This window comes from Bubalus bubalis, chromosome 9 (assembly GCF_019923935.1).
Source record: "Bubalus bubalis isolate 160015118507 breed Murrah chromosome 9, NDDB_SH_1, whole genome shotgun sequence".
Classification (NCBI taxonomy): domain Eukaryota; kingdom Metazoa; phylum Chordata; class Mammalia; order Artiodactyla; family Bovidae; genus Bubalus; species Bubalus bubalis.
In genome coordinates this window covers 108,625,804-108,651,075 of record NC_059165.1, presented here as the reverse complement: position 1 = coordinate 108,651,075, position 25,272 = coordinate 108,625,804, and the positions used below count along the sequence as shown (strand labels likewise).

At 41.2% G+C, this 25,272-nt stretch overlaps 2 protein-coding genes and 1 pseudogene across 4 annotated transcripts in view; all 3 read right to left on the bottom strand.

Annotated features, from left to right (window-relative positions):
* The window catches only part of MAML1 (mastermind like transcriptional coactivator 1), a 64,239-nt gene extending 51,392 nt beyond the window's left edge, over positions 1 to 12,847 (bottom strand). Inside the window, exon 1 of one of the 2 annotated variants that reach the window (XM_025293954.3) lies at positions 12,211 to 12,847. In XM_025293954.3, the coding sequence (XP_025149739.3) occupies positions 12,211 to 12,531 (321 nt within the window). In that variant the 5' untranslated portion in view covers positions 12,532 to 12,847. Of the gene's footprint in view, positions 1 to 8,170; positions 10,075 to 12,210 lie in introns of those variants that run through there. The other variant, XM_044948504.2, reaches the window with a different exon arrangement.
* Positions 5,648 to 5,781, bottom strand: LOC112587192 (annotated as a pseudogene).
* A 1,842-nt stretch (positions 12,848 to 14,689) lies between the features above and the next one.
* CANX (calnexin) overlaps positions 14,690 to 25,272 on the bottom strand; it is a 31,648-nt gene continuing 21,065 nt past the window's right edge. For both annotated transcript variants that reach the window (XM_006058865.4, XM_006058864.4), the window contains 7 exons: positions 22,992 to 23,105; positions 22,311 to 22,467; positions 21,007 to 21,222; positions 20,011 to 20,130; positions 18,992 to 19,118; positions 18,730 to 18,809; positions 14,690 to 16,848 (listed from right to left, as the gene is read on the bottom strand). In XM_006058865.4, coding sequence (XP_006058927.1) covers positions 16,795 to 16,848; positions 18,730 to 18,809; positions 18,992 to 19,118; positions 20,011 to 20,130; positions 21,007 to 21,222; positions 22,311 to 22,467; positions 22,992 to 23,105 — 868 coding nt within the window. In that variant the 3' untranslated portion in view covers positions 14,690 to 16,794. The remainder of the gene's footprint in view (positions 16,849 to 18,729; positions 18,810 to 18,991; positions 19,119 to 20,010; positions 20,131 to 21,006; positions 21,223 to 22,310; positions 22,468 to 22,991; positions 23,106 to 25,272) is intronic.

Here is a 25,272-nt window from a genome sequence, read left to right as displayed (position 1 = left end):
AGCACTGAAGCTTCAGCATCAGTCTGCCCAATGAATATTGAAGATTGATTTCCTTTAGGAATGACTGGTTTGATCTCCTTCCTGTGCAAGAGACTCTCAAGAGTCTTCGCCAGTACCACAATTATCAATGCTCTGGTGCTTATAATTCTTATGGTCCAAATCTCACATCCACAAAAGACTACTGAAAAACTGATAGCTTTGACTATACCGACTTCTGTTGGCAAAGTGACGTCTCTGCTTTTTAATATTCTGTCTAGCTTGTCATAGCTTTCCTTCCATGGAACAAGTGTTGTTGTTTTTTTTAATTTCATGGCTGCAGTCAGTGTCCGCAATGATTTGGAATCGAAGAAAAGAAAATCTGTCACTGTTTCCACTTTTTCCCCATCTATTTACCATGCAGTGGTGGGACCAGATGCCATGGTATTAGTTTTTGAAAGCTGAGTTTAAGCCTGCTTTTTCACTCTCCTCTTTCACTTCATCAAGAGGCTCTTTCATTCCTCTTTACCTTCTGCCATTATATTGATATCATCTGTATATCTGAGGTTGCTGATATTTCTCCTGGCAATCTTGATTCCAGCTTGTGATTCATTCAGCCCAGATTTTGCATGTCATACTCTGCACAGAAGTAAGCAGGGTGACAATATGCATACTTGATGAACTCCCTTCTCAATTTTGAACCAGCCTGTTGTTCTTTGTCCAGTTCTAATTGCTGCTTCTTGATCCGCATACAGGTTTCTCAGGAGACAGGTAAGGTGGTCTCGTAGTCCCATCTCTTTAAGAATTTTCCACAGTTTGTTATGACCCACACAGTTAAATGCTTTAGCAAAGTCAATGAAGCAGATGTTTTTCTGGAATTCCTTTGCTTTTTCTATGATCCAACAGATGTTGGCAATTTGATCTCTGGCTCCTCTGCCTTTTCTAAATCCAGCTTGTACATCTGGAAGTTCTCAGTTCATGTACTGCTGAAGCCTAGCTTGAAGGATTTTGCATTACCTTGCTGGCATGTGAAACGAACACAATTGTGTGGTAGCTTGAACATTCTTTGGTATTGCCCTTCTTTGGGACTGGAATGAAAACTGACCTTTTCTAGTCCTGTGGCCACTGCCGAGTTTTCCAAATTTGCTGACATGTTGAGTGTAGCACTTTAACAGCATCCTCTTTTAGGAACTGAAATAGCTCAGCTGGAATTCCATATCTCCACTACTTTTGTTTGTATAGTAATGCTACCTAAGGCCTACTTGACCCTATCACACTCCAGGATGTCCAGTGCTAGTTGAGTGACCACACCATTGTGGCTATCCAGCTCCTTAAGATCTTTTTTGTACAGTTCTTCTGTGTATTCCTGCCACCTTTTCTTAATCTCTTCTGCTTCTGTTAGGTCCTTGCCATTTCTGTCCTTTATTGTGCCCATCTTTGCATGGTATGTTCCTTTGGTATCTCCAATTTTCTTTAAGTGCTCTCTGGTCTTTCTCATTCCATTGTTTTCCTCTATTTCTTTGCACTGTTCACATAAGGCTCACTGTTCACATAAGGCTCACTGTTCACATAAGGCTTTCTTACCTCGCCTTTCTGTTCTCTGGAACTCTACATTCAGTTGTATATAACTTCTTCTTTCTCCTCTCTTCTTTTCTCAGCTATTAGTAAGGCCTTCTCAGACAACCATTTTGCCTTCTTGCACTTTTCTTTAGGATGGTTTCAGTCACCGCTTCCTGTACAGTGTTACTTACCTCTGTCCATAGTTCTTCAGGCACTCTATCAGATCTAATCTCTTGAATCTATTTGTCACTTCCACTAAATAATCATAAGGGATTTCATTTAGGTCATACCTGAATGGCCTACTGGTTTTCCCTACTTTCTTTAAGTCTGAATTTGGCAGTAAGAAGTTCATGATCTGAGCTACAGTCAGCTTCAAGTCTTGTTTTTGATGACTGTATAGAGCTTCTCCATCTCTGGCTGCAAATAATATAATCAATCTGATTTCAGTACTGACCACTGGGTGATGTCCATGCGTAGAGTTGTCTCTTGTGTTGTTGGAAGAAGGTGTTTGCTATGACCAGTGTGTTCTCTTGGCAAAATTCTGTGAGCCTTTGCCCTGCTTCATTTTGTACTCCAAGGCCAAACTTGCCTGTTACTTCAGGTATCTCTTGACTTCCTACTTTCGCATTCCAGTCCCCTGTGATGAAAAGGATGTCTTTTTGGATGTTCTATAAGGTCTATAGGTCTTATAGTTCTGTAAGGTCTTATAGGTCTTCACAGAACCCTTTCAACTTCAGCTTCTTTGGCATTACTGGTTGGGGCATGGATAACTGCGATGTTGAATGGTTTGCCTTGCAAACAAACTGAGATTATTTTGTTTTTTTTTTGAGATTGCACCCAACTACTGCATTTTGAACTTTTTGGTTGACTATGAGGGCTACTCCATTTCTTCTAAGGGATTCCTACCCACAGTAGTAGATACACTGGCCACCTGAATTAAATGTCTGTTCTCGTCCATTTTAGTTCACTGATTCCTAAAATGGTGATGTTCATTCTTGCCATCTCCTGCTTGACCATGTCCAATTTTACCTCGATTCATGGACCTAACATTCTAGGTTCCTATGCAATACTGTTCTTTACAGCATTAGCTGTAAGTGCCATGCCTAAAATCACAAGATTACTTTAGGGCAAAATTTTCACTGCATGCACGTTTTTTGACTCTTGGCCCATAAACAGCTTTATCTCGCCTGCATGCATTGTGCTCATTAACAGCATCAACCTTTATTTTTGTTTAGATTAACAGACTTTATTCATATATGGTAATAAAGATACTACATAGGACTAGAGATACATACATATGAGGTTCTTCCTTGTACTATATTTAGGCAGAAAATCTTAGCATCTATCATATCTTTCTTTAGTAATGTTTATTAACACTTTAAAATGACTCTGGTCTTTCTAGCACCATTGACAAGCCTTAGCCTTTCTTTTGGCTGCACCAGGTCTTAGTCGTGGCACGAAGGCTCTTAGTTGGAGCATGTGGGATCCAGTCCACCCGCCTGTCCAGTGGTAGGACTCCACACTCCCCATGCAGGAGGCTCAGGTTCATCCCTGGTCACAGAGCTAAGATCCCACATGCCACATGGCGTGGCCAATAAATAAATAAATAAAACCCTTATAACTGCTAAAAATTTTCCAGGCGTATGACTTGGAAAATTATAGTTTTTGTTTTATAGTTAATATACAAAATACTGTGTATATTATACTTTTTAAATACTGTGGTCACAAATGAACCTATCTATGAAATGAAAATACAATCAGGGACACAGACAATAGACTGGTGGTTCCCAAGGCAGTGAGGAATGGGAGAGGGCTGGACTGGGAGTTTGGGATTAGCAGATGCAAACTGGTAATATATAGAATGGATAGACAGGGTCCTGCTATATAGCACAGGTAGCTGCACTCCATGTCCTGTGATAAACCATAATGGAAAAGAATATGAAAAAGTGTGTGTATGTAAAACTGAGTCACCTTGCTATACAGCAACAAGTAACACAGCATTGCAACTCAACTATACTTAGGAAAAAAAGGTGGTCAAAACCCTTATGATAAACGTTCCCATCTTGAGCTCTTTTACGTGTGCAGTGCAGTAGCGGTGTTAACTGTACGCACACTGCCGTGCAACAAATCTCTGGTGCTTCTCATCTTGCAAAACTGAAACTGTACATCCATTAAATAATTCTCCCCTTCCCTCCAGCCCCTGGCAACTACCATTTTATACTTTCTAAGAGTTCAACTATTTTAGATATCTCAGATATCTGTGATATCTGAATACTGTGGGTTTATTTCATTTAGCACAATGTCCTTAAGATTCATCCGTTTCAACATATGACAAGATTTGCCCCTTTTTTAAGGCTGAATAATAGTCCACTGTATGTATATGTCACATTCTCTTCATCCATTCATCAGCTGATGGAAACTTAAGATTGCTCCCACCTCTCGGCTATTATGAACAAGGCCACAATGAACATGGCAGTATAAATCAGGGGCTACGGTCACCTCTGTTAAGTCCACCTCTGACATGACTCCAGCCTAAAAACATACAGCTTCTGACTCCCAATTCACAGCTCCTTCCACAATCTCATTAACATTTATTCAACAAATGCTTGCTGACTGCCAAGTATGTAGCAGGTATGTGCTACGTTATTGGTCTTGCTCTCAGGTTGCTCAGTCTAATGGAGAGCAGCCAACACACCAGTTAAAGTACAGTGTGGTTGTTCTGGCAGAGGTTAAGTACCCAGCCTGGCTAGAGAAAGGCCTCAGAGAAGAGGTCCTAGAGGAGATGACACATGAGCAGAGTTCTGAATGGTGAGCAGGTGTCAGGCATTATGTGACTAAGGAAGGGCATACATGTAAAGACATCTAGAGAAATTAGGTTATTTTAAAAGAACTGCATTCAAAGCATTTTAGGGATCTTGGAGTGCTGCATATGGGCTTCATTTCCATGGTGCCAATTGCTGTAATAGCTCAATGACAGGCTGCTCCACCAGGCCAGCAACATGGATGCTGCTCCAAAGTTCACTGAATACCACAGTGTCTTACACTGCTCTGTTAGGCACAGTAGTTCTTCACTAACTTAAGGGCCTTGAGTACTTAACCTGCCAAAGTTCAGCCTGTGAGTTGGGACGCTCTGAATTAGACTGGGCAGAGTGGGCAGCCAGAGTGCTGATATTTTTCATCATAGAAACATCATTCTTCCATCCTCAACTCACCAATAACATACAGCGCTTCAAAAGAATGCTTAATATGAGTACGACACATGCAGGCAATGCACAGTGTCTGATGGGACAACAAAACTCACGACAAGGCTCCACACTGTTTAACTCTCTCCCTTAGAATTCAGAAGTGAGATGGTACTCATGGGATGTATGGTATTATGTGTATTTGAAAAATGAAGTCAAACCTTTTCTGACAGGAAGCTGATTAACCAGACAATGAAGACTGATTCTGCCAACTGGGTTACCTGGTAGACACTGGCAAACGGTGAACAAGCGACAGTCACAGTTCTAAGGTTTTGATGAAAACATACCTGAAGTGGATAAAAGTATTTATCAAAAACTACTGCCAAAGGTGTACTGAAGTGAATAATATTTTTATTTTCCCAATCAATTTTGAGTATATTAGGTTATACAAGATCCTTCTAAATGAAAGAATAACAGGTATAATCGACAATCAATTGATAAGATTTGGTAAAGCCTCTGTTACATTTCTTGGTGAGAAAGTGAATGATGATGAAATTATCCTTTTATAAGTCAGATGGTCTCTAATTTTCTGCTTTCATTAAAACTGACAGTGTACCTAACCAAGTTGTTGTCTAATTAACAAATTAATTTTTGATGATACATATCACTATGTGATTTCAGGCATACAATTCAAATTTCAAAAACTTGAACATTACTAGAATTAAATTTCCTCCTTTCTTTTATGCTTAGGCAAACAAGGATTTCTGGAACTTAAATTTGTAAAGACAAAAAAATAGGAATAGAATTAAAAACTGTCATTTTGTCAATAAGTAATATTCAGCCACAGTTATGTAAACAAATTTAGGCAGAAAAGCCTCCTCCATCTCACTGAGAGGCAAGTCTAATAAACCTGTACTTTTTTTTTTCTTCAGGGGAAAACGTGAACACAGTCCCCTACTACCACAAATTATGCAGGCGAACTTCCTACGTCTGGGGAGTTGCAGGAGTCAGCACATGCGGAGTGCGAAGGACTGACCTGGGAAAACACAGGCCAGGTAGGGTGCGCAGGCTCAGTAGTCGTGGTGCATGGGCCCAGTTGTTTGCTGTATACTAATTTACTATAATAACTTATTAAAATATCAAATATATATAACACATATAATCTTATAAATGCTACTATATTCTTTTGTATCAATCAACTTTTTGTTTTGGACGCACCATGGGGTTTGTGGGATTTTTTCCTCTACCAGGGATCGAACCTGGGTCCTCTGAAGTGAAACAGCAGAATCCCATTCACTAGACCACCAGGGAATTCCTTATAAATTGCCTTTAATAAGAGCAGAAAGGGAATTCACTGCATAGTTTTAATAACCTATAAGGAAAAAAGAATCTGAGAGAAAATAGATATACATGTGTGTATGGCTGAATCACTCTGCTATGTGCCTGAAACTAGCACAACATTGTAAATCAACTATACTTCGATAAAGAAAAAGAAAAAAGAAATGCAAGTTTCAAGAGAAAAAATGTCCGGGACGTCCTTGGTGGTCCAGTGGTCAAGAATCCACCTGCCAATCGGGGGACACAGGTTTGATCCCTTGTCTGGGAAGATTCCACATGTCTCAGAGCAACTGGGCCCATGCACCACAACTACTGAGCCTGCGCACCCGACCTAGCCTGTGCTCCACAGCAAGAAGTCACGGCAACGAGGGGGAGCCTGCGCTCCACAACTAGAGCAAGCCCACGTGCAGCAAAAAGACCCAGTGCAGCCAGGAAAAATCAATGAATTGAAAAATAAAATTTCTGTTATAGAAAAGCATTCTTTAAGTGGCTGACAAAAGCACATCACTAAAGTTTTCAGATTCCACTAGACATTTTTTAAAAGCGATGTAATCATTTTATTTTAAAATGTTAACATTTATGATTCTCTGGAAGTTATATCCTCTGCCACTATAAATAGCATTTTTGCCCTTTTCTCTTTTTAAAACAGCTGATTCACATTAAACATACGTAGTACTTCATGTGTTACATAAATGTTCTTAGTTCATATATTTCATTTAAATTGAGTTATGGTAATTTAGTATACTATTGATCAACACGACAAATGCATTATAATTCTGATAAGCTTAAAATGTCAACAAAAATCTGTCAGGGAGGTTCGCAATGTTTCAAAATTATTTAGTCCATACACCCAGTATCAAACATAAAGCTTTTTGTGATATGACTCCTACCTTTCCAGTTTTATCTTCCAGCCTCTAGCACTTAAAGTCTTAAATTCAAAGAATTAGTCACTGTCACGGTTTTGTGCTTTTGCTTAGTTTTCCAAAGGGATCAAAATCCTATTAGATGTTCCCTGCTCTTATGACTGCAAGCCCACATGCATATTAAGCTATTAAATGCTTGGAAACCTCAATAAAGGAAACTGTTTAAATTTGTTTATTCCAGTATCACCCAAATCTGTGCAACTCTAGAACTCTTTTAATAGCCCGTGAAATTAGTGCTTCATGTTAACACCCTTTGGGAAAACATCTGGCAAAATATTAAGACCCACTTTAGAAGTCTGTAACACTTTCCAAACTTCACCCAAGGGTGAAACTTCACCTCTCCTAGTATTCCCACAGCTTTTACAGCCTTCAACAGGGCTTTGCGATGACTACATGACATAGGTCTGGCACCACAACTCCTGGTTCCCAGCAGGAGTTCAATCTCGGGTGAACAAATGACCAACTGAAAGATGGAAACGGGAACTACCCTGATGGTACATGGTTAAGACTCCGTGCTGCCAATGCACGGGTTCCATCGCTGGTTGCGGAACTAAGATCTCACATGCTGCGGGACAGAGCCAAAACAAAAAGATGGAAATGAAGAAAAGGGGTGGATAATTCCCAAGCTCCTACTTTGGTTGACTGGACAAGGGAAAATACTCTGAAGAAACATAAGACTGGCAAGAAAAGTGGAGAGTCCCTTTTGGATAACGTGGGAATCAAAGTGGAAATGCGCAGTACACAGCTGCATTTGACCCTGGGTAGAGATGTGAAGAATCTATTACAGGTGATAGATGCATGAAAGAATCAATGACATTAACCCTAGAAAAGAAAACTGAGTGAAAAAAACTAGGGAACATGAATATTTTTAAAGTGTCCAAAGAACATTTCTCAAGCCAAAAAACTTGGAATTCCCTTCCACTCCCTCCATGTGCCTCCAATCCAATCCATTTAGTCCCTCACCACCCTCTGTCACCTCTGCCTTCAGAAGCTATCCAGAATTCACCTCCTCTCCATCTGCACTACCACAAACTGCTCCAGCCTAGACCACTGCAAAAGCCCGAACTGCGCCCACTCATGCCCAGACTGATCCCAGACACCCTCCCTCCAGCATCAGAGTGGCCTTTAAAAAATGTCAGATCATGTGATGTTTTCCCTTCAAATCCCGCACTTGATCTGACCCTCACTTACCCAGCTCTCACACACACCAGCCGACTGCCTGCTGCTCTGCCCATACTGTCCCTCCTTTCTGTCCTTCATGCAAGCACAGAAGGTTCTTGCCTCAGAAACTTTCTGGTGGTAGTTCTAACTGGAATGTTCTTTTCTGAAACTTTCAGCTGACTCATTACCTCCTGTCATTCAGCCCAAATTAAGACAGAGCTGCTACTATCATATCTAAAACTGCTACTATAAATCACTCAGTATCACATCACTTTACATTTTTTCTTAGCATTTATTATAACTTAAAATTAGTTTTAAAAATTATTGATCTCTCTCCATGAGAGCAGAGTTTCAGTCTGTCTTGTTCACTGCTGTATCCCTAGCAACCAAAAAATGTTCTGACCTACAGTGGGCACTCAAATATTTTTTGCATGAATTAATAAAGGAAAGCAGGAGGAAAAGTCAGAAAGCTGGAAAGAAAATCAGAAGAGAGTAGAAGCTAACAGAAGAGTCTTAGGAAGGAGGAAGTCAAAAAGAATGATGACTAAGAAGCCACTGAATTTGGCAAGTCCATCTTTGGTGTCCTTTAAGGGGCAGCTTCGGAAAAGTAGAAGAGGCAGAAGGCAGATTACAATGGGGAAATGAGCAAATGGGAAGTGCGGTGGAAAGGGCAAAGGGAAGGAAGGAGCTAGGACACTATTTTGAGGGTGAGAAAAGACAAAAGAAAGGAGAAGATCTGTTCATGCTTCAAGCTAAAGGCAAGGACCCAGTGGAAAAGGGGATACTGATAAAAAAGGAAAGATGCTAGGACAAGGTCATGAACGTTATAGGAAGAAATGCAATCCTGAAGCCACGTTACTCATCTTTTCTCTAAAATTATCCCACAATGTCTGTTTCATGTTCAGAAATACCTACTCTCTGAAAATAATTTATTATTTATATAATTCTTACATAGGCTCAGTCTACAAAATAATTATTAAAATTCTGCACATCTGTAACTCTTAGAAGGTACACACTGAGGTGTTTGGGGTAGAGAGGGTGCAACGTCCTCACAGATGGTTCAGAGAACAGAACTTTTAGGGAGAGAGAAAGGTAGAGAGGAGAGAAAGAGCATGTGTGACACGATAAAGCAAATAAGGAACGATGACGACAAAGGGCAGAATCTAAGTAAAGGTAAGCAGATGTTCTTTGCGCTATTTGTGTAGTTATGTATAGATAAAAGTTAAAAAGAGAGCGACAAAGAGAAATATTATTTCCTAAACAATTAACAATGTATTGGTAATTCTTTCCTAACAAACAATATAATCTCCTAAACTAAGCAGGAAAGGCAACTTCCATGAATGGTTGACATGGAACTGTCAAATTTCTTGGTAACTATTACAACTTAAGAAGTAAGCAGCAAAAGTATGACAACGCTGTCTAAGGGGGCCAGGCATAAACCTTTATAGCATTTTACCAAAAGAAAATGTTGAAGCTATTGTAGAAGGCTATTTTCATGACAGAATTAATGTTTGTATAAAGTGAGTGGTAATTCTCTATTATTTGGCATCCCTAATAAAAAGAAGTCAATCCTGTCACCAGAAAATTACTATTTGGTTTTCAATGAGGACACGCAGTACAAACAAAACCTAATAAGGTCATTCCTTGACAACTAGAGTAGAAAAAGTCTGAAGCACAGTTTCTGATTCATCTGTAACAGTATTTACCGTAAAAAGATATTGGTCAAGATTTTGCTGTAGTGGAATATCCTAAGAAGGGGGAAAAAATAAGCAGAGAGTGGACTCTACTAGTAAATTTGATTTGATCCATTTTCACTTGTACAAACGGTTTGCTGATGGTAACTTTGCTAGGAAACGGATGCCTAAGAGTACCACAGGACTTTTGGAAAAAATAAGAATAATATTCCTTATGTAAGGCGTATTGGGCTTCCCTGGTGGCTCAGCTGGTAAAGAATTCACCTGCAATGTGGGAGACCTGGGTTCGATCCCTGGGTTGGCAAGATCCCTTGGAGAAGGGAAAAGCTACCCATTCCAGTATTCTGGCCTGGAGAATGCCATGGACTGTATAGTCCGTGGGGTTGCAAAGAGACAGAAATGACTTTCACTAAGGAATATTAATTAGATCAAATACATATACAGAATTGTCAAAAAACAATAATCACTTTCTCCCCTCCATCTCTCTGGGCAAAGCTGTGCTTTCTCTCAAGGCCAAAAGGCAAGAACTCTGCCCCTCTCTGAACTGAAGGAGCCACTAAAATGGGTTCTGCTAGACACTCATCCTCCATTCCTAAAACTTCACTCCAAAGCCAAAGAGCTCACCTAGAATCGTGTGGACACTGAAGTTAACAGGGTCCCTCTTCCTAGCAGGGAGGCAGTAGAGCAATTCCATTCTAAAGTTTAACTCAGGAAACCCACGGGTCAAGGTTTAATGTGATAAGACAACAACATAACACGACACACCTGATCACCCAAAGGAGTGGCTAACAGGCCAGGCTCAAGTTCTAACACACTCAGGACTCACTTCTCCTCAAACAGCATGTCCAACTTCTCTCTAGTAGTTTAGGGCTAAAAATATCATAGAGGATCTAAATTCTTACTCTCGTTAAACAAACTGAATCACTATAATATATATTCTAGCGGGTGTTCAAGGCAACTATTTGTGTGTAAAACTGAGATTTTTTTTTTTTATGGGCTTTCACTATTTACTTAAATGGAACGACCACCCAAAATCTGAAGTCTTTCCTTTGAGCTGCATCCCTCCGTGTCTCCTAGGGCTTACAGTCTAGTTCTCAAGACACTTCTAAGGTAGCATGCAATGATGTGCTTAAAATACTTAAAATAGCACAGGCAATGCATTTGCTTAATGTTCTGACAAAGGAGATTCTAATTGCTGTGGAGCAGGATAAAAACTGGTTTTAAAGAGGAAAATGAACTGGACCTGAAGGATGTCAGGATTCTGAGAGGTGACGGGGTGGGTCTTACAGGCAGCCCTTCCATTTATGAAGTAGTTTCACCTCAACACTCATTTTTTTTTTAATCTTACAAGAATCCCAGAGGAAGTCAAACACATCTTCAATTTACAGAGAAGAAAAGTGAGGACGAGGAGTCCTGACTATATAAGAATTGATAACAATAAGCAATGAGATGTCCAGCCGTCCTGACTGGTGTGGGAGAGAATAAGAAAAATAATACAAACCGAGCATGGGGCCTGTGAGGGTCATAGCATTTAAAGGGTTAGAGACTAAATACCTGAAAACTAATTAGGGAAGAGTACTCCCAACAGCCCGGTGAGACCTAATAAAGGCGTGAATTATAAAAATACACAGAAATTAAATTGGTAGCATTTGTTCTAAACTTTAAATTACCAAGAAAACAATAGCAACGAAACTTCTAAGTAGTTTCAGGAAGGAAAACCTCTAAGCAACAAACTTCCCTAGCACTACTGAGAGCCCAAAAGAGTGTAATAATTTACCAACAAACTCTAATATCATCAGAGGTTTTACACAGGCTTCTAATTAAAACTGGAACTGCCAACAATACTGCTGTAATCACAAATCCACAAATTTCAGAGCTGCCTAAACAAAGAATTCTTTTGTACATCTATGTCTTTAGGAAGATTTCCAAAGATTCTTGACTTTTCATTCAGAACAGTTTCATTTGGTCAACTGAAGTCCGTCTTATTTCCATATTTAAGCCCTGACTCTGCAAAGAGCAAGGACTCAAAGAACAGCTGCAGAATAAATGAGGCCATTATCACAGGCAACTTTAATGCCAGTCTGTTCCAAAACCGAGTTCTCAGAATTTCGAAATCAAGTCTGGAAGAAGACTGTTCCACCGCCCGTTCACCAGCCTTCCCTGCCGGGGCCTTAAGGTCGGTCCTCAGGATCCTGTTTTCCCAAGGCAACGCCACAGTGCCATTTCCCGCAGATGACAACCGCTCAGTCCCAGCCATGTTAGCCTCCCCGGAGCGAGACCCAAGGGGCTGCGGGCACTGAGGCAGTCTCAAAGGGCCGTGGGCGGCGTCAGGGGCAGCATCTCCAGAGAAGGGGCTGCTCCCCGGGTCCTACTCACCGCGACTGGGAGGCCGTGCTCAGGGCCGTCGGCAGCATCGAGGCGCGGGGCCGCCGCTGGCGCCGGGGCCGGAGCTGGGGCCGGGGCGGGCGGCTGCCGGTGCTTGCCGGCGCGCTTGGCCTTGGCCTGGATGCAGCGCTGGTGAAGGGCGAAGGTGTGCTGGCGCTCGAGCTCCAGGCGCTCGGGCGATACGGCCTCATAGCGGGCCTCACAGGTGCTGTGGTGGCGCCGGCACAGCTCGATGCGCCGGCGGAGGCGCTCCATGACCGCGCTGTGCCGCGGCAGCGCGAACTCCGCCATGGGGCAGGTGGGCAGCACCATGGGCCGCGGGCTGCACGGGCCAGGCCCGAGGCGGGCCTCTCGGGCCGGCTGGCACTGCACGCCCCGCTCCCCGCCGGCTGCCCGGCTGCCTCACGGCCACGCCATGGTCCCGCGAGCTGCGGAACGGGCTCGCGCGCGGCGGGGGTCTTCCTCTGGCCCCGCTCGGCCCAACCAGGGCAGGCGCTTGCTGCCCACCTCAGGCCTCGGCCTGTCCCCGCCAGCCCGGCCCCATTGTTTTCCGCGCCGCCGCCGCCGCCATCTTAAAATTGTTTTCGGGGCTCTCGGAAGAGGGCGGGGCTCCGGCAGCCGACCCTGCCGTCACAGCTGATGAACAGACACTGCGGCCAATTAGAGAAGGAAGAGCGAGCCGCCCGAGGGGCGGGGCCGCACACACTAGAGGCCCGCTGGGCTGTTCCCTTGCGGAGTTTAAAAGGAACTCTCAAAGTCAGACGGAGGGAAGCAGCTGGGCGGGCTTCGGTCCTCAACTCTCAGCTGAGTGTGACCGACAGAAGCTGGCTCTAAACGCCGCCTCACGCGAACAGGCCCTTCCGGGTCCGCCGCGGAAAGAGGGGCAGTAGGCGCGGCGTAACCCGCCAGACCCAATGCTGGTCTGGCACCATGGCGAGTCACCATTTTCATACCGCTTCTTATATTCGGGTTTGATAAGCTCAACAGTAGCCACGCTTTTTCAGTGTCATCGGTTTTTCTTCGACCTCACTTCTCACATTCAGCCTCACAGTTGGTAAGAATCGTACTGGAGCTGAAGGTTTCTTCATGCGCTGTTCTGAATCGAGAGTATCAATTTGCCCTTATATTTAAGTATTTCAAAAGTTACAACTACTAAAGGAAAAAAAGCCGACATGGAAAGGTTATGAAGCCTCCTGGGGGAGGGGGTGGGCACAATAGAACTGCAAAGGATGATGCCTTAGTAAACAAACAAAAAAACACACGGGGAGCCTGGCCTGCAAGTTTTACGTTTAAAAGATGGTCTGTTAGGTAAAACTGAATCAGACGACAAAATCCAACTAAAAACAATTACACTCTAGTAGTATACCTAGTAGGCAAAGAAGTGGGAGACTAGGGGTAAAAAACAGGAGCAATCAAACTAGACAGTCTGTTGGGTCAAGAGAAACTAGGGTGCCAATACTTGTTGGCACCCTAACTGCTAAAGACAAACAGGAGGTGCCAAAAGGCTACAAAATGAGACACCATCGACAGCTCAAACATTTGGTACAGTAACTTCTTACTAGGCCAATGAAAATGCTTTAAAAGCAGCAGAAAAAATCAAGTCTTTATTCAAATAGTACTTGTTTTTATACAATTGCAGTAAAAAATACAAGTGACCCACCAAAGCAAAAGTGCTTAGGGCTCATGAACACCGTAAACAGTCCTGCTTTTACCATTCTTCAAACATAAATTTTACACCAGAATTAAAGTTCCTTTCTAATGGGAAAGATAATTGTAACTAGGAGCACTACCTTTTGTGTACTCTTCAGAAAGCAATTCAAAAGCCTAATACTACGTAAAGTTTTGACCTAATGTTCTAAAATATCCCTAAATAGGAATATAAAAGATGGAGTCTGATTCCAAAAGTCATTTATTTTTGAATAAGAATTTTGCAGTTAAATGGTTTCCATAATCTACAAGAATATTATCTACAAATCACCACTCTTCTTCTGAGGTGCTAGTCATCCTATACAACTGAAATTACTGAACCCCAATCCAACAGGAAAAAGATGCAAAGCCTACTTTGAATTATATTCACCTTCATGTGGTAAGATGAAGTAATAACTATTTTACTGTTCATAATAGTTTGTGTATTAGCAAACTTTCCTGTAGTAGCCAATTAATGGAAGATTAACCCACTCCTGAAACAGTAAAACAAATTGAAGGTTATCTGTGAAGTTCAGTCAAAAGCAGATGCTTAACACAGGACTTGAATGGAACACCATTTAGTAAAGCCAACAATCTGAGAAAAGTGGAGTGTGTTATGGTTAAGAGAAATTGAGGAACACATCTGATGCAGTGGGCATTTTATATCAATGGGGCAGATAACCAGTATATAAAATAAGTGCCTTTTAAAGAGATGAATACTGCTGCTGTTCATTCATTAATGTCCGACTTCTAATTAGGAGGCTGTATCTTCAACAAAGTGGAATACAGAACCAAGAAAAGACTTTTTATTTAGCTTTTTTTGGTGGGTTCCCCCCAGACCAAGGACTAGGGGGAAGGGTAGACAAACATTGCTGAATTACCCTGGATATGATAAATTATCTTGCAAATGAACAGTCTACTGATTTATATTCGTTATTCCACAACTCAGCTGGAAGAAACTGTAAGGGAAGCATGACATACAATGTCAATTTAGGGTGAAGGCGGCAGACTTCTAAAATGCAACGATCCCACACACTTACTTCAAGGAGAAACCTGCAGACATATTTTCAGGTCTTGCTAAGTAACTGTTTATTTGCACTCAATACATTTGGGAAAGTCTGCTACATAGCTAAGGTCACTGTGACCACAGAACGACAGATGAAAAAGGATAAAGCACTGAACAGCAAGAAAATGCATCCCACCCTCATAAGAATTTAAGTGAACAAGTAAAAAATTGAAGATAAACAGATACAGCCTTCATCTTTTACGAATATACTTCCTCCCCAATATCTCCCCAATATAAACACTCTGGAGTGTTTATATATTCAGTGCAAGAAACAGTATCATCGGTACATTTGCAACACCTCTGAAGAAACGATAAAGCTAAAAAATAAAAAAAATCTAGTTCTGAATACATTTCAGTGTGGTGTAATAATGATATTATTACACTATAGTGATGGGGGAGAGGCTCTGATAGCACCCATCTGCATTCCACATGAAAAAACAGACCTAAGCTCATTTATTAAAAATTCTACAAGCCACATTAAAAAAAAAAAATTGAACAGGACTGCTTTATCATGTAATTTAAGACAACTGTTACATGAACTGCAAATAAAGATTTAAAAGGTTTAGCAGCTACAAAAATCAGAAAACTCATGCTAAAAGTCACTCCCCCCATAAATACTTTTAGCCTGTGTTCAATTACAGTCAATTCTGAATTGGCTCAACTCTGGATTAGACTTCTGAAGTCTTTAAACGGAGTAAAAGAAATGGTGAAGATGAAGGATAGCATTCTATCCTGTACTTTGACCCTGGAAAGGTGTGGGTCTGCTTAACAAAGGAAGAAGACACATACACATAATCACAATAAAGCTTAACACTATGCAGAGCTTATAATCATCTTTAGCAATGGACTGCAAGCTGCGCTGTGAAGACAAAATGCATAGCAGAGGAGAAAGCTCTTGGGAATTTGGGGAACTTGAGAAGGTAAGACAGTGTCAACAATGTGGAAGATGTGATGAAAACATCTGCACCTACTCTGGAGCTCACACACGGTGGTAGCTCCTTGAGAAGCCACCTGCGTGAGAAGGCTGGAGCCCAGACACTCCTGGCGTGTGAAGGCTGGATGCCTGAGTGCCATATATGCCACCTCTTCCACTAACTGCAAAGCTGTGTGGGAACTGAGCTGTTCCAAGGGCAAGAGAACACACATACTTTATAGTCTAACCAACAAGTGAAATGCTTTTTCTTTTTGTATGTCTATTTTTAATATAACTTAAACAATCTTTACTTAAATTTGGGCTTCCATCCAATCACTCTCACTTTCCTTAGGAGGCATTGAATAATGGAAGCAAGCAAAACAAGATTATAACCACAAATGACTGCATTTTAAACATGATTATCAATTAGGGGACAAAGACACTTAAATGTTTCATAATACCAAACTTAAAATCAGTTACAATTCACCAACTTCAAATTCATTCCCCTAACATTTTTAAAGGTTGGTTTTATTTCTGCACGGACAGATTAATATATTAAATTAAGCCAAGATTTTTAAAGACTGGCAAAGTTCTATCACTCTATTTTAAAAAAACAAACATGTTTAAAAACAAAAAAAATTACAAGTTAGTTGCTTCATGTTACATTTCACAACAATTATGTTAAGCTTTTCTCTCTACAGAAACAGGGTCCTTTATGTCACAACTCCAATTATTTACTGCTAGATGTTTAAAATTACACGGGCGAGTGTTCAGCTGGGACCTGCTGATGGTGGTGCATCGGAAGGTTTTTGAGTTTCAACCCAAGGTGTGCCAGGTCCTTTCCTAGGACCCACACTTGCAGGGGGAGGGGAGGGAGAGAAAAACCACAGGTCAAGTTCTTAAGATTGTTTCACTCTCTTCTCGGCTTTCTGTTTCTTGGTGATCTGTTCAAAATTTCATCCTCCTGTTGGTTGAAAAAACAAGAAATTCACTATAATTAGCATTTTTTTTTAAGTAAAAATTCACCAAGTTTTCAAGATCAACCAGCTGAGTATAATTCATTTGAGGAAAAACAAACAAACATGATTAGAAGAAAATGCACCCAAAACAATGATTGGGTCAGTGGTCGTAGAACTGTGCATGTGTTATTATTCAGTCTTTGTTTTCCATAAATGTGCACTTTTCTAAACCTAACCCATCAATATTTTCTTTAAAAAGGACCAAACACCAGGCTATCATATGTTATCCTGCTTAATCCTGAATAATCTACTGGTCGATGGACATAGTAGTCCCACTTTGAGGCTGAGAAAGCACAGACTCATAAGGACTAAAGGCTATCCAAGCCCAAGCAGAGTTCATATAATATTCAAGACCACAAGCCCAGGGACTTCCCTGGCAGTCCAGTGGTTAAGACTCCATGCTGCCAGTGCAGGGAGCACAGGCTGGAACCCTAGCTGAGGAAATAAGATCCCACATGCTGCATGGCAAAGCCTAAAAGAAGTAAGACTACAAATCCGGTGCTTTCTACGCTACGCCCACTTATTGTGTGAGGAATTTTGGGGAATATGAAAATAGACTGGCCCCTACCTGAAAGAATTCTGCATTCTAGTTGAGACAGAATATATCCATTGAAAATATAAACAGCATTGACCTTTATCGAAAGGGCAGCGCTGTGGTAGCTGGAAATGAAAACTGGGTAGTTTCCAGAAAGGATCAGGATGAAAGAGAAGTGCTGAGAAAAGGGACCGTGGTGAGAATGACATGGACTATTTTCCTTCCCTCATACCTCATATCCAATCCACCTGATTGGATCACATCCAATCTGTCCAATCCGATCAGAAATCCAGATCAGAAACTCATGTCCTTCTCTATCACCCTGCTCAGAGCCACCGTATCTTGCCTGGATTAGTACAGTAATCTAACTAGGCTCCTTGATTCTCCCTGGTCTGCAGAAAACATCAAAGCCAGAGTAATCAGATCCCATCGGTCCTTTGCCCCGTAGACTATGATGCCTGCCTATTTCACTAGCAGGAAAAGCCAAGTCCCATACAGCAGCCTCAGAGGCCTCCCCCAACCTGGAGCCCTCCCCATGTTCTTCTCCTCCATCCTCGTAATCTACTGGCCACGCTGGCCTTCTAGACTACCATTTCAGGTCCTTTTAGTGGTGGTCTTCTCTTCCAAGAATTCTCTTCCCATGGACATCTCCATGGCAAAGCCTCTTACCTTTTTCAAGTTTTTGCTACAGTGAGGCCTATCATCTTTAAAATTATGTACAACTCACTCTGCCCCCAGTACTTCCAAAACCTTTTTCTTTTTATTTTTTATAGCTCATTGCTTTTTATCATACTGTTCCTTTACTTCCTTAAAATGCCCATTGCTTACTGTTTCCTTCCACTAGAATTAAGCTCCTCAAAGGTAGAGTATTTTTGTCTTGTTCACTAACAATTACTCCAGACATATTTACTGAATGAATGAACAAATGAATTCATCAGCAAGAGAGACAAAAATTTTAGAATGCAGTGATCTGTCCAAGAAATAGTTTTAAGGGCACAGTGAGGAGAGACAGTTGATGAAACAGGACTGTAAACAACTCGAAGCTACCATTACTAGAAAGCACTTTATTAGTCTTCCTTTGCCTTCTCCTTATTACAGAAAACCATTTTCAGCACAGAAAGTATTTTTGAGATTCAGATATAATTTAAAATTAAAAAATTGAAATTTTTAATGCTAAGAATCCCACTTTTACAAAATTGGCTATAACAGACTCTTTACTGTCAGAGCCACTGAAAACTATCTTGTGAAGCTCTCTCCATACGTGCGCCTTCCCCGAGCTGCCCTCCATTACCTCTGCCTTAGGCTTCCCGTCGTCCTCCTCGTGACTGACAGTGTCACCATCTTCTTCAACATCACTTTTCTGCTTCTCTTCTAAGAAGTCAGAGTAAAACAACTGAGCAAAATCTTACACTTATTTTTTGGTAACTAGAAAATTAGCATTAGAACACGCTTCTAGAGTCTAAAACAATCCTGACAGTAACTTGCATGTAAGGGTTTGAAGCAACATCTTAGGGTGCTGGCTCAGAGCAGATATTTTGGGGTCTACTTCTTACCAAGTTTCTCTTCACCGTCCTCCTCTTCATCTCCCTTTTCCTTCTCCTCTTCCTTTTCTTCTTCATCCTCCTTCACATCTGGCTGAGGAGCATCAGTCTTTTTGTATTCCACAGGGCTGGCCTGTTTCTGAAATATTCCCCCAAAGCGCAACAGGTTTGTTCATATTTTACATATTATATTACCATGTAATTATTGAATGCCTATGGGCAAAGTTCTGTACAAGTGGTATGCTGGAGCAGGTACAAAGAAATGTGTAAGAAGGAATTCCTGCCTGAGAGCTTCCTCTCCAGTGAGCATGTGTGGTTCAAGTAGAAGGAAGAGTAGAAGCAAAGGGGTCAGGCAGGAATGTGTAAGTCTAACTAGTCAAAGGTGACTGAGCTAACAAATATGCAGAATAGTGGCAGAGGATAAAGCTGGAAAAGAAGATTGGGGATCAGGTTACAAAACGTCTTGAATGCAGTATGAAGCACAAGTCTTCTTAAGCAGAAGTAGAGGGCCTAAACAAAATTTTCTTCTTCTTTTTTTAATTCCATATAACAAAGACTAAACAAGAAAAACTACAATAAAGGCTGTATTACTCCTGTATGTGGTATTTGGGGGAAAGGGGGAATATTGAAAAGAGAAATGGATGACGAGAAATCAAAGACTGAATTATGAACTATATGAACAGAAACAGGTTATGCCAGCAGGAAAAGCTAGTTTGTGCCCAGATGGGTCAGTTTTATATCTAAGGTTTCCCCCACCCCACCCCCCCTTCTTTTCTTTCAGAAAGCTGCTGCCAAATACGAAGGAGAGCAATACACTATTAGACTAGCAACTGAGGGGCTAACAATCCTACTTCCATCTGGGCACAATAAATGGCCACTGAAAATAACAGGGTTTCAGAAGTCAGCACCAAATGTGGCCCAGTCATTACTGAGCTGCTACAAAGAAAAACCTCTGCCAATATATCTTGGTTATTTTTAACATGGTAAGAGTGAATCAAAATAAAACAAAACAAAGCAATGGCAACTCATACCTTTCCAGAACAGCAGAAGAGGATGACAAGAAACACCGGCAGAGCCACAGTCAAAATGTAGACCACCCAGAGCCACGGGCGCTCCTCAGCTGCCTCAATCATCTGCCCCACTACACCTGGCTGGAAAACAAGACAGCACTCATTTCAGGGTCGGCTTCTGACACTAAATATAGGCAGTACTGTCCCACTGTTAAATTCCTGCATGGCACTGCCCAGACACCATTTTCTCAGGATTCAAGCCTAGATGTCCACACAGTGTAAAAAGGAAATAAAGGTCTCAGTTTTCCTGCTGTCTTTATCAACAAGGGTATTTCTCTTTCCTAGGTGTGAAAGCTGGCTTCCTAATTACCTGCAAAGTTTCTTAACCTCAGGGACCAGTGAATGAAGAATTTCTTTTTCTTAGTGTGTCTCCAATTTTCAATTTGGCCTTATGACCAATTATTTGAAAATTCCACTTATTTAATAAACCAAGATTCAATATTCAAGAGTGCATTAAAATAGATCCTAAATGGAAAACTTTGTTAAATCATTTTTTTACATTGTTTCAATTGGAGAATAGTTGATTTACGATGTGCTAGTTTCTGCTGTACAGCAAAGTGAGTTAGTTATACATATATCTACTCTTCTAGATTCTATTCCCATATAGGTCATTAAAGAGTGTTGAATAGAGTTCCCTGTGCAGTACAATAGGTTCTTATTAGTTATCTATTTTATATATAGTAGTATATATGTCAAGCCCTGTTAACTGTATTTTAACACAATTTTAAAAGAAATACCATGCATATAACACAAATATAGACTCTAAAATCTTTGTATTAACCTAATGAAATCATGTCCAAAACCCCAGTATTTTGTCTTCAGTCAACACAGGTCACACTTTCTATAACAACATTCCCAAATAGGGAAAAGACAAATCTTAGACGATCGCTCTTCACAACAGTAGCAATTAGTTACCTATAAAAGAGATAAATGGACAAGAAACAAGGAAGCACAAACCTCAGAAGCCCCATCTGCAGCTTTCTTCAGACCCCATCCATCATTGGCCCAATCGTCAACTACTCTTCGATCACCACAAACAATAAAGTTATCAAAAAAAATGTCCGAAGTCATAGACCACAGTTCCAAACCAATAGCACTAAAAGGAGTCATTTTGAAAGGCTCTAGATCTTCAAAGAAATCTGGATTTGGTATTTTCCGTGGTTTCCAGATTCCCTAAAGAAAATATTAAAAAAAATCATTTCAGTAATGATCAACACAAATTTATAGTGAACCTAAATAAGATGAATTCTGTATTATCTGTGAAGTAAGCGCTGACCGTGTGAAACTTAACAGGAGGAAAACAATAAATGCTAATGCCTCTAAGAGGGCTGAACTCCAACTACCTCCAATTTCTACTTTCAGTTTCACCCATGACCTTGATTCAGACCTACACCTTGCTCTACCTGGCACATTCCAAGAGCTTTCACTCTTATCAACTAACTGCTGGTTGGCGTGGGAGCATAAATCAGTACAGACTTCTTCAACCAGATATTTCACCTCCGACAACTACCTAGAGAAACAGTTACCACATATACTCAGACAAGTACAAGAAAAATTACTGCAGCAAGGATTCTAAAAGCAAATATGGAAATTCACCTAAGTGGCCGTCAACAAAACAGCTAAGGGGCAACTTTTCTTATTGCCTGCACAACTTAAAATACACTTAAAACAGAAAAGCATACACAGTCTATATGTAGAGATACAACTTACATTTCTAAGTAAGCTATAAAGTAGAAATTTATGATTTTAAATAATCTGGGATAGAAACAGAAGTGAGACCAGGGTTGGAATTGTTACAGAGCCACGGTAAACCTGAAGCTTTACGGTATCACCACCGGTATGATCATCTCATTTGAACTTCAGCATGTTTTCACAGCTGAAGATACCGAGGTCAAGCAACGGGCTAACTCATGGTCAGGACCAGCTTTCACCACAGTCCCCTATCCACGCTACCAGAGACTGCCAGTGTGGACATTTACGCTGGAGCACCCCGCCACATGGCAGCAGGGTGTCCAAACCACACGTCTTCCCTTTTGTTTGTTTTTAAGTTATAATGCAATTATGAAAGCTTGTCTTTCCACTTTTCAGGTTCATCTTTTCAACACAACACATAAGTTCTCTCGTAATTCTGAAGTTTACTTTGTTTTTAATTCAATTGTTTGAATATAGAGGATCAATCTGTGGCAGCCTCACTACACACTCGAGAACTATCTGAACACTAAGAGCTCAATGAAGCAGCTCAACCATCAGCAGGTACCAACCTGGTAGTTAGGGTTGTCAATCATGGGGGGCTTCCATCTGCCCTTATAATTAGGGTTGTCAATCATGGGTCGCTGCCAGACACCGCACCCAGGGGCCGACTCACACTTAGGGTTGGCAATCTGAGGAGCCTCCCATTCTCCGTCCATATCTTCATCCCTATGGAAACATAAACAAACTACAGGTGGATTCTGTGAAGCAGGACTATGAAAAGCTACCCCAGGGCTTCCCTAAAATCCTGCAGGAATATTCAGCGGCATACTACAAAGCATCATTTTGTTTCTGCATTTCCAGTAACAAAGGGTTTTCTGTGATAGATACATTAAAAAGAGAGATGAAAATGTAATCAATTTAGTTTGTTGAGCTCTACACTTAAGTTTGAGCAGTTGAATACTGGAGTGGGTTGCCATTTCCTTCTCGAGGAAATCTTCCTGACCCAGGGACTGAACCCGGGTCTCCCGCGTTGCAGGCAGGCGCTTCACTGTCTGAGCCACCAGAGAAGCCCTGGCTGCATTCAGCACTGACTGGCTTCAGTAAAAAAGCAGGCGATGCTAAAGTGAGCCAGCGCCCACTGCAGGCAGGCGCTTTACCGTCTGAGCCCCCGGGGAAGCCCCGGCTGCATTCAGCACTGACTTTCCCTTCAGTAAGAAGCAGGCAATGTTAAAGTTAACCAGTGCTCATACCAGTCCTCCGGCCTCTCTGCGTCTGGGTCAGGCACATACTCAGGCTCATCATCTAACCAGCCTTCAGGCTTCGTAGCTTCTTCATCTGGAATCTTAGCAGGGGCATCTTCATCCCTTAGCACAAAAGAAAAAGACAATTAATGACAACACTGGCCACAGAACTACAATGATTACAGTGTGGTCCCACTTTGTGAAATAGCTCCTCCTAGAAATAGCTAAAATCATATGCAAGGGCCTAGTATGCAGACCTGGAGAAGGCAATGGCACCCCACTCCACTACTCTTGCCTGGAAAATCCCGTGGACGGAGGAGCCTGGTAGGCTGCAGTCCATGGGGTCGCTAAGAGTCGGACACGACTGAGCAACTTCACTTTGACTTTTCAATTTCATGCATTGGAGAAGGAAATGGCAACCCACTCCAGTGTTCTTGCCTGGAGAATCCCAGGGATGGGGGAGCCTGGTGGGCTTCCGTCTCTGGGGTCACACAGAGTCGGACACAACTGAAGCGACTTAGCAGCAGCAGCAGCAGAGGATTTGAATAAACATTTCTTCAGATATACAAATGCCCAAAAAGCACATGAAAATATGTTCTACATCACTAGTCATCATTTTGAAATGCAAATCAAAACCACAATAAGATACCACTTCATAACCAGTAGGATGACCATAATGAAAAAGGACTGATAAAACTAAGTATTGGCAAGGATATGGAAAAAAATGAAACCCTCATACACTGCTTCTAAGAAAGCAAAATGGTGCAGCTACCTTGGAAAACAGTTTGGCAGTCCCTCACAAAGTTAAACATAGTTACCATGTGAACTAACAATTCCACTCCTAGGAATATACCCAAAAGAAATGAAAATGTATATTCACCCCAAAACCATTCATCTGAATGTTCATAGCAGCGTTATTCACAACCATAGCCCAAAAAGGGAAACAACCTAAATGTCAATTAAACAAGGAACGGATAAATAAAATGTGGTATCACCCATAGGATGGGATATTATTCAGTAACAAAAAGAAAGTATCAATTCAAGGTTCCACATGGATGAGTCTTAAAATTATTATGCTAAGCCAAAGAAGCTAGACACCAAAGACCACATATCTTATTAATCCTATATCCAGAATGGTCAAATCCATAAGAGAGAAAGTAGATTAGTGGTTGCCAGGGGCTGGTGGAAGAGAGAAACAGGGAGGAAGTAACTGCTTCATGGGTGTGAGCTTCTTTTTGGGTGATAAAAATGTTTTGCAATTAGTGGTAATCGCCACAGAACACTGTGAACATACTAAACCAGTAAACTGTACATTTTAAAAGGGTGGATTTTAGCGTGTGAATTATGACTTTAACAGTCACCCTTCTAAGTTGATCAAGAAGTACCTAATTTCAAAGCTTCATGCAGTTACTGTAAGCGTGCCACTTTAGCTGGTAAGCAAGGACATCTATTCTTGGTCAGGGTTATGCTTGTTTTAGAACTATGCTAGTTTAAAATTGTGTTAGGACTAAAACTTGTCTATCATTCAACTGACCTTTTAAGCTGAACATGTACTTCTCCTCCCCCACAACAAAATAGCTAATTAAGGAATACAATACTGAAACAAGGGGAGCCCAAATCTAATGTTCACCAAACATACAAATAAACTCACCCTTTACACCAGTGCAGCACCTAAGTATCAACTAGAATTTCACTATGAAACCTAAGAGGATGGTTTTACAAATGGAAGGTCAGTTTTATCATGTATCATTTTATCAGTTTTATCATTTCTCTTTGTTCACTTTCTAACACAAGTCACCATACCAAGAGTTCAAACAGGGTCATATACAAGAGGACAACCCACCTGTTTTCATTTCTTACCACTCTTCAATTTGCATCCTAAATAAAAGACCGCTCAATTTCCCTCATGTGTGTTAAGCTTGCTCCTGTTCCTCTACTTTTGCACATGATATTCTCCTTCAACCAGGAAATGCCATTTCCCATCTTTACCAGTTAGTTATCTCTTGCCCGCTTTCAATTCTCAATTTAAAAATAATGAAGTTTGGTATAGTTGGTGCTCTGGTCACCATGGAAACACATATTAGATCATTCACCATAAGCGTGCCAACTTCAATTGCCTGTCTCTCAACTACGGTGAGAGCTGTGCAGGCAGCTGTGCACCTGTGGCTTTGTATTCCAGTGCCCAACAGAGAGCAGAGATCTCCTGAGTACACTTTAACAGGAGAAAGGTTATTTTTCAAATTAAAATTTTAGGACTCCAGCTTTAAATTGAATTGCAGAAGCATGGGAA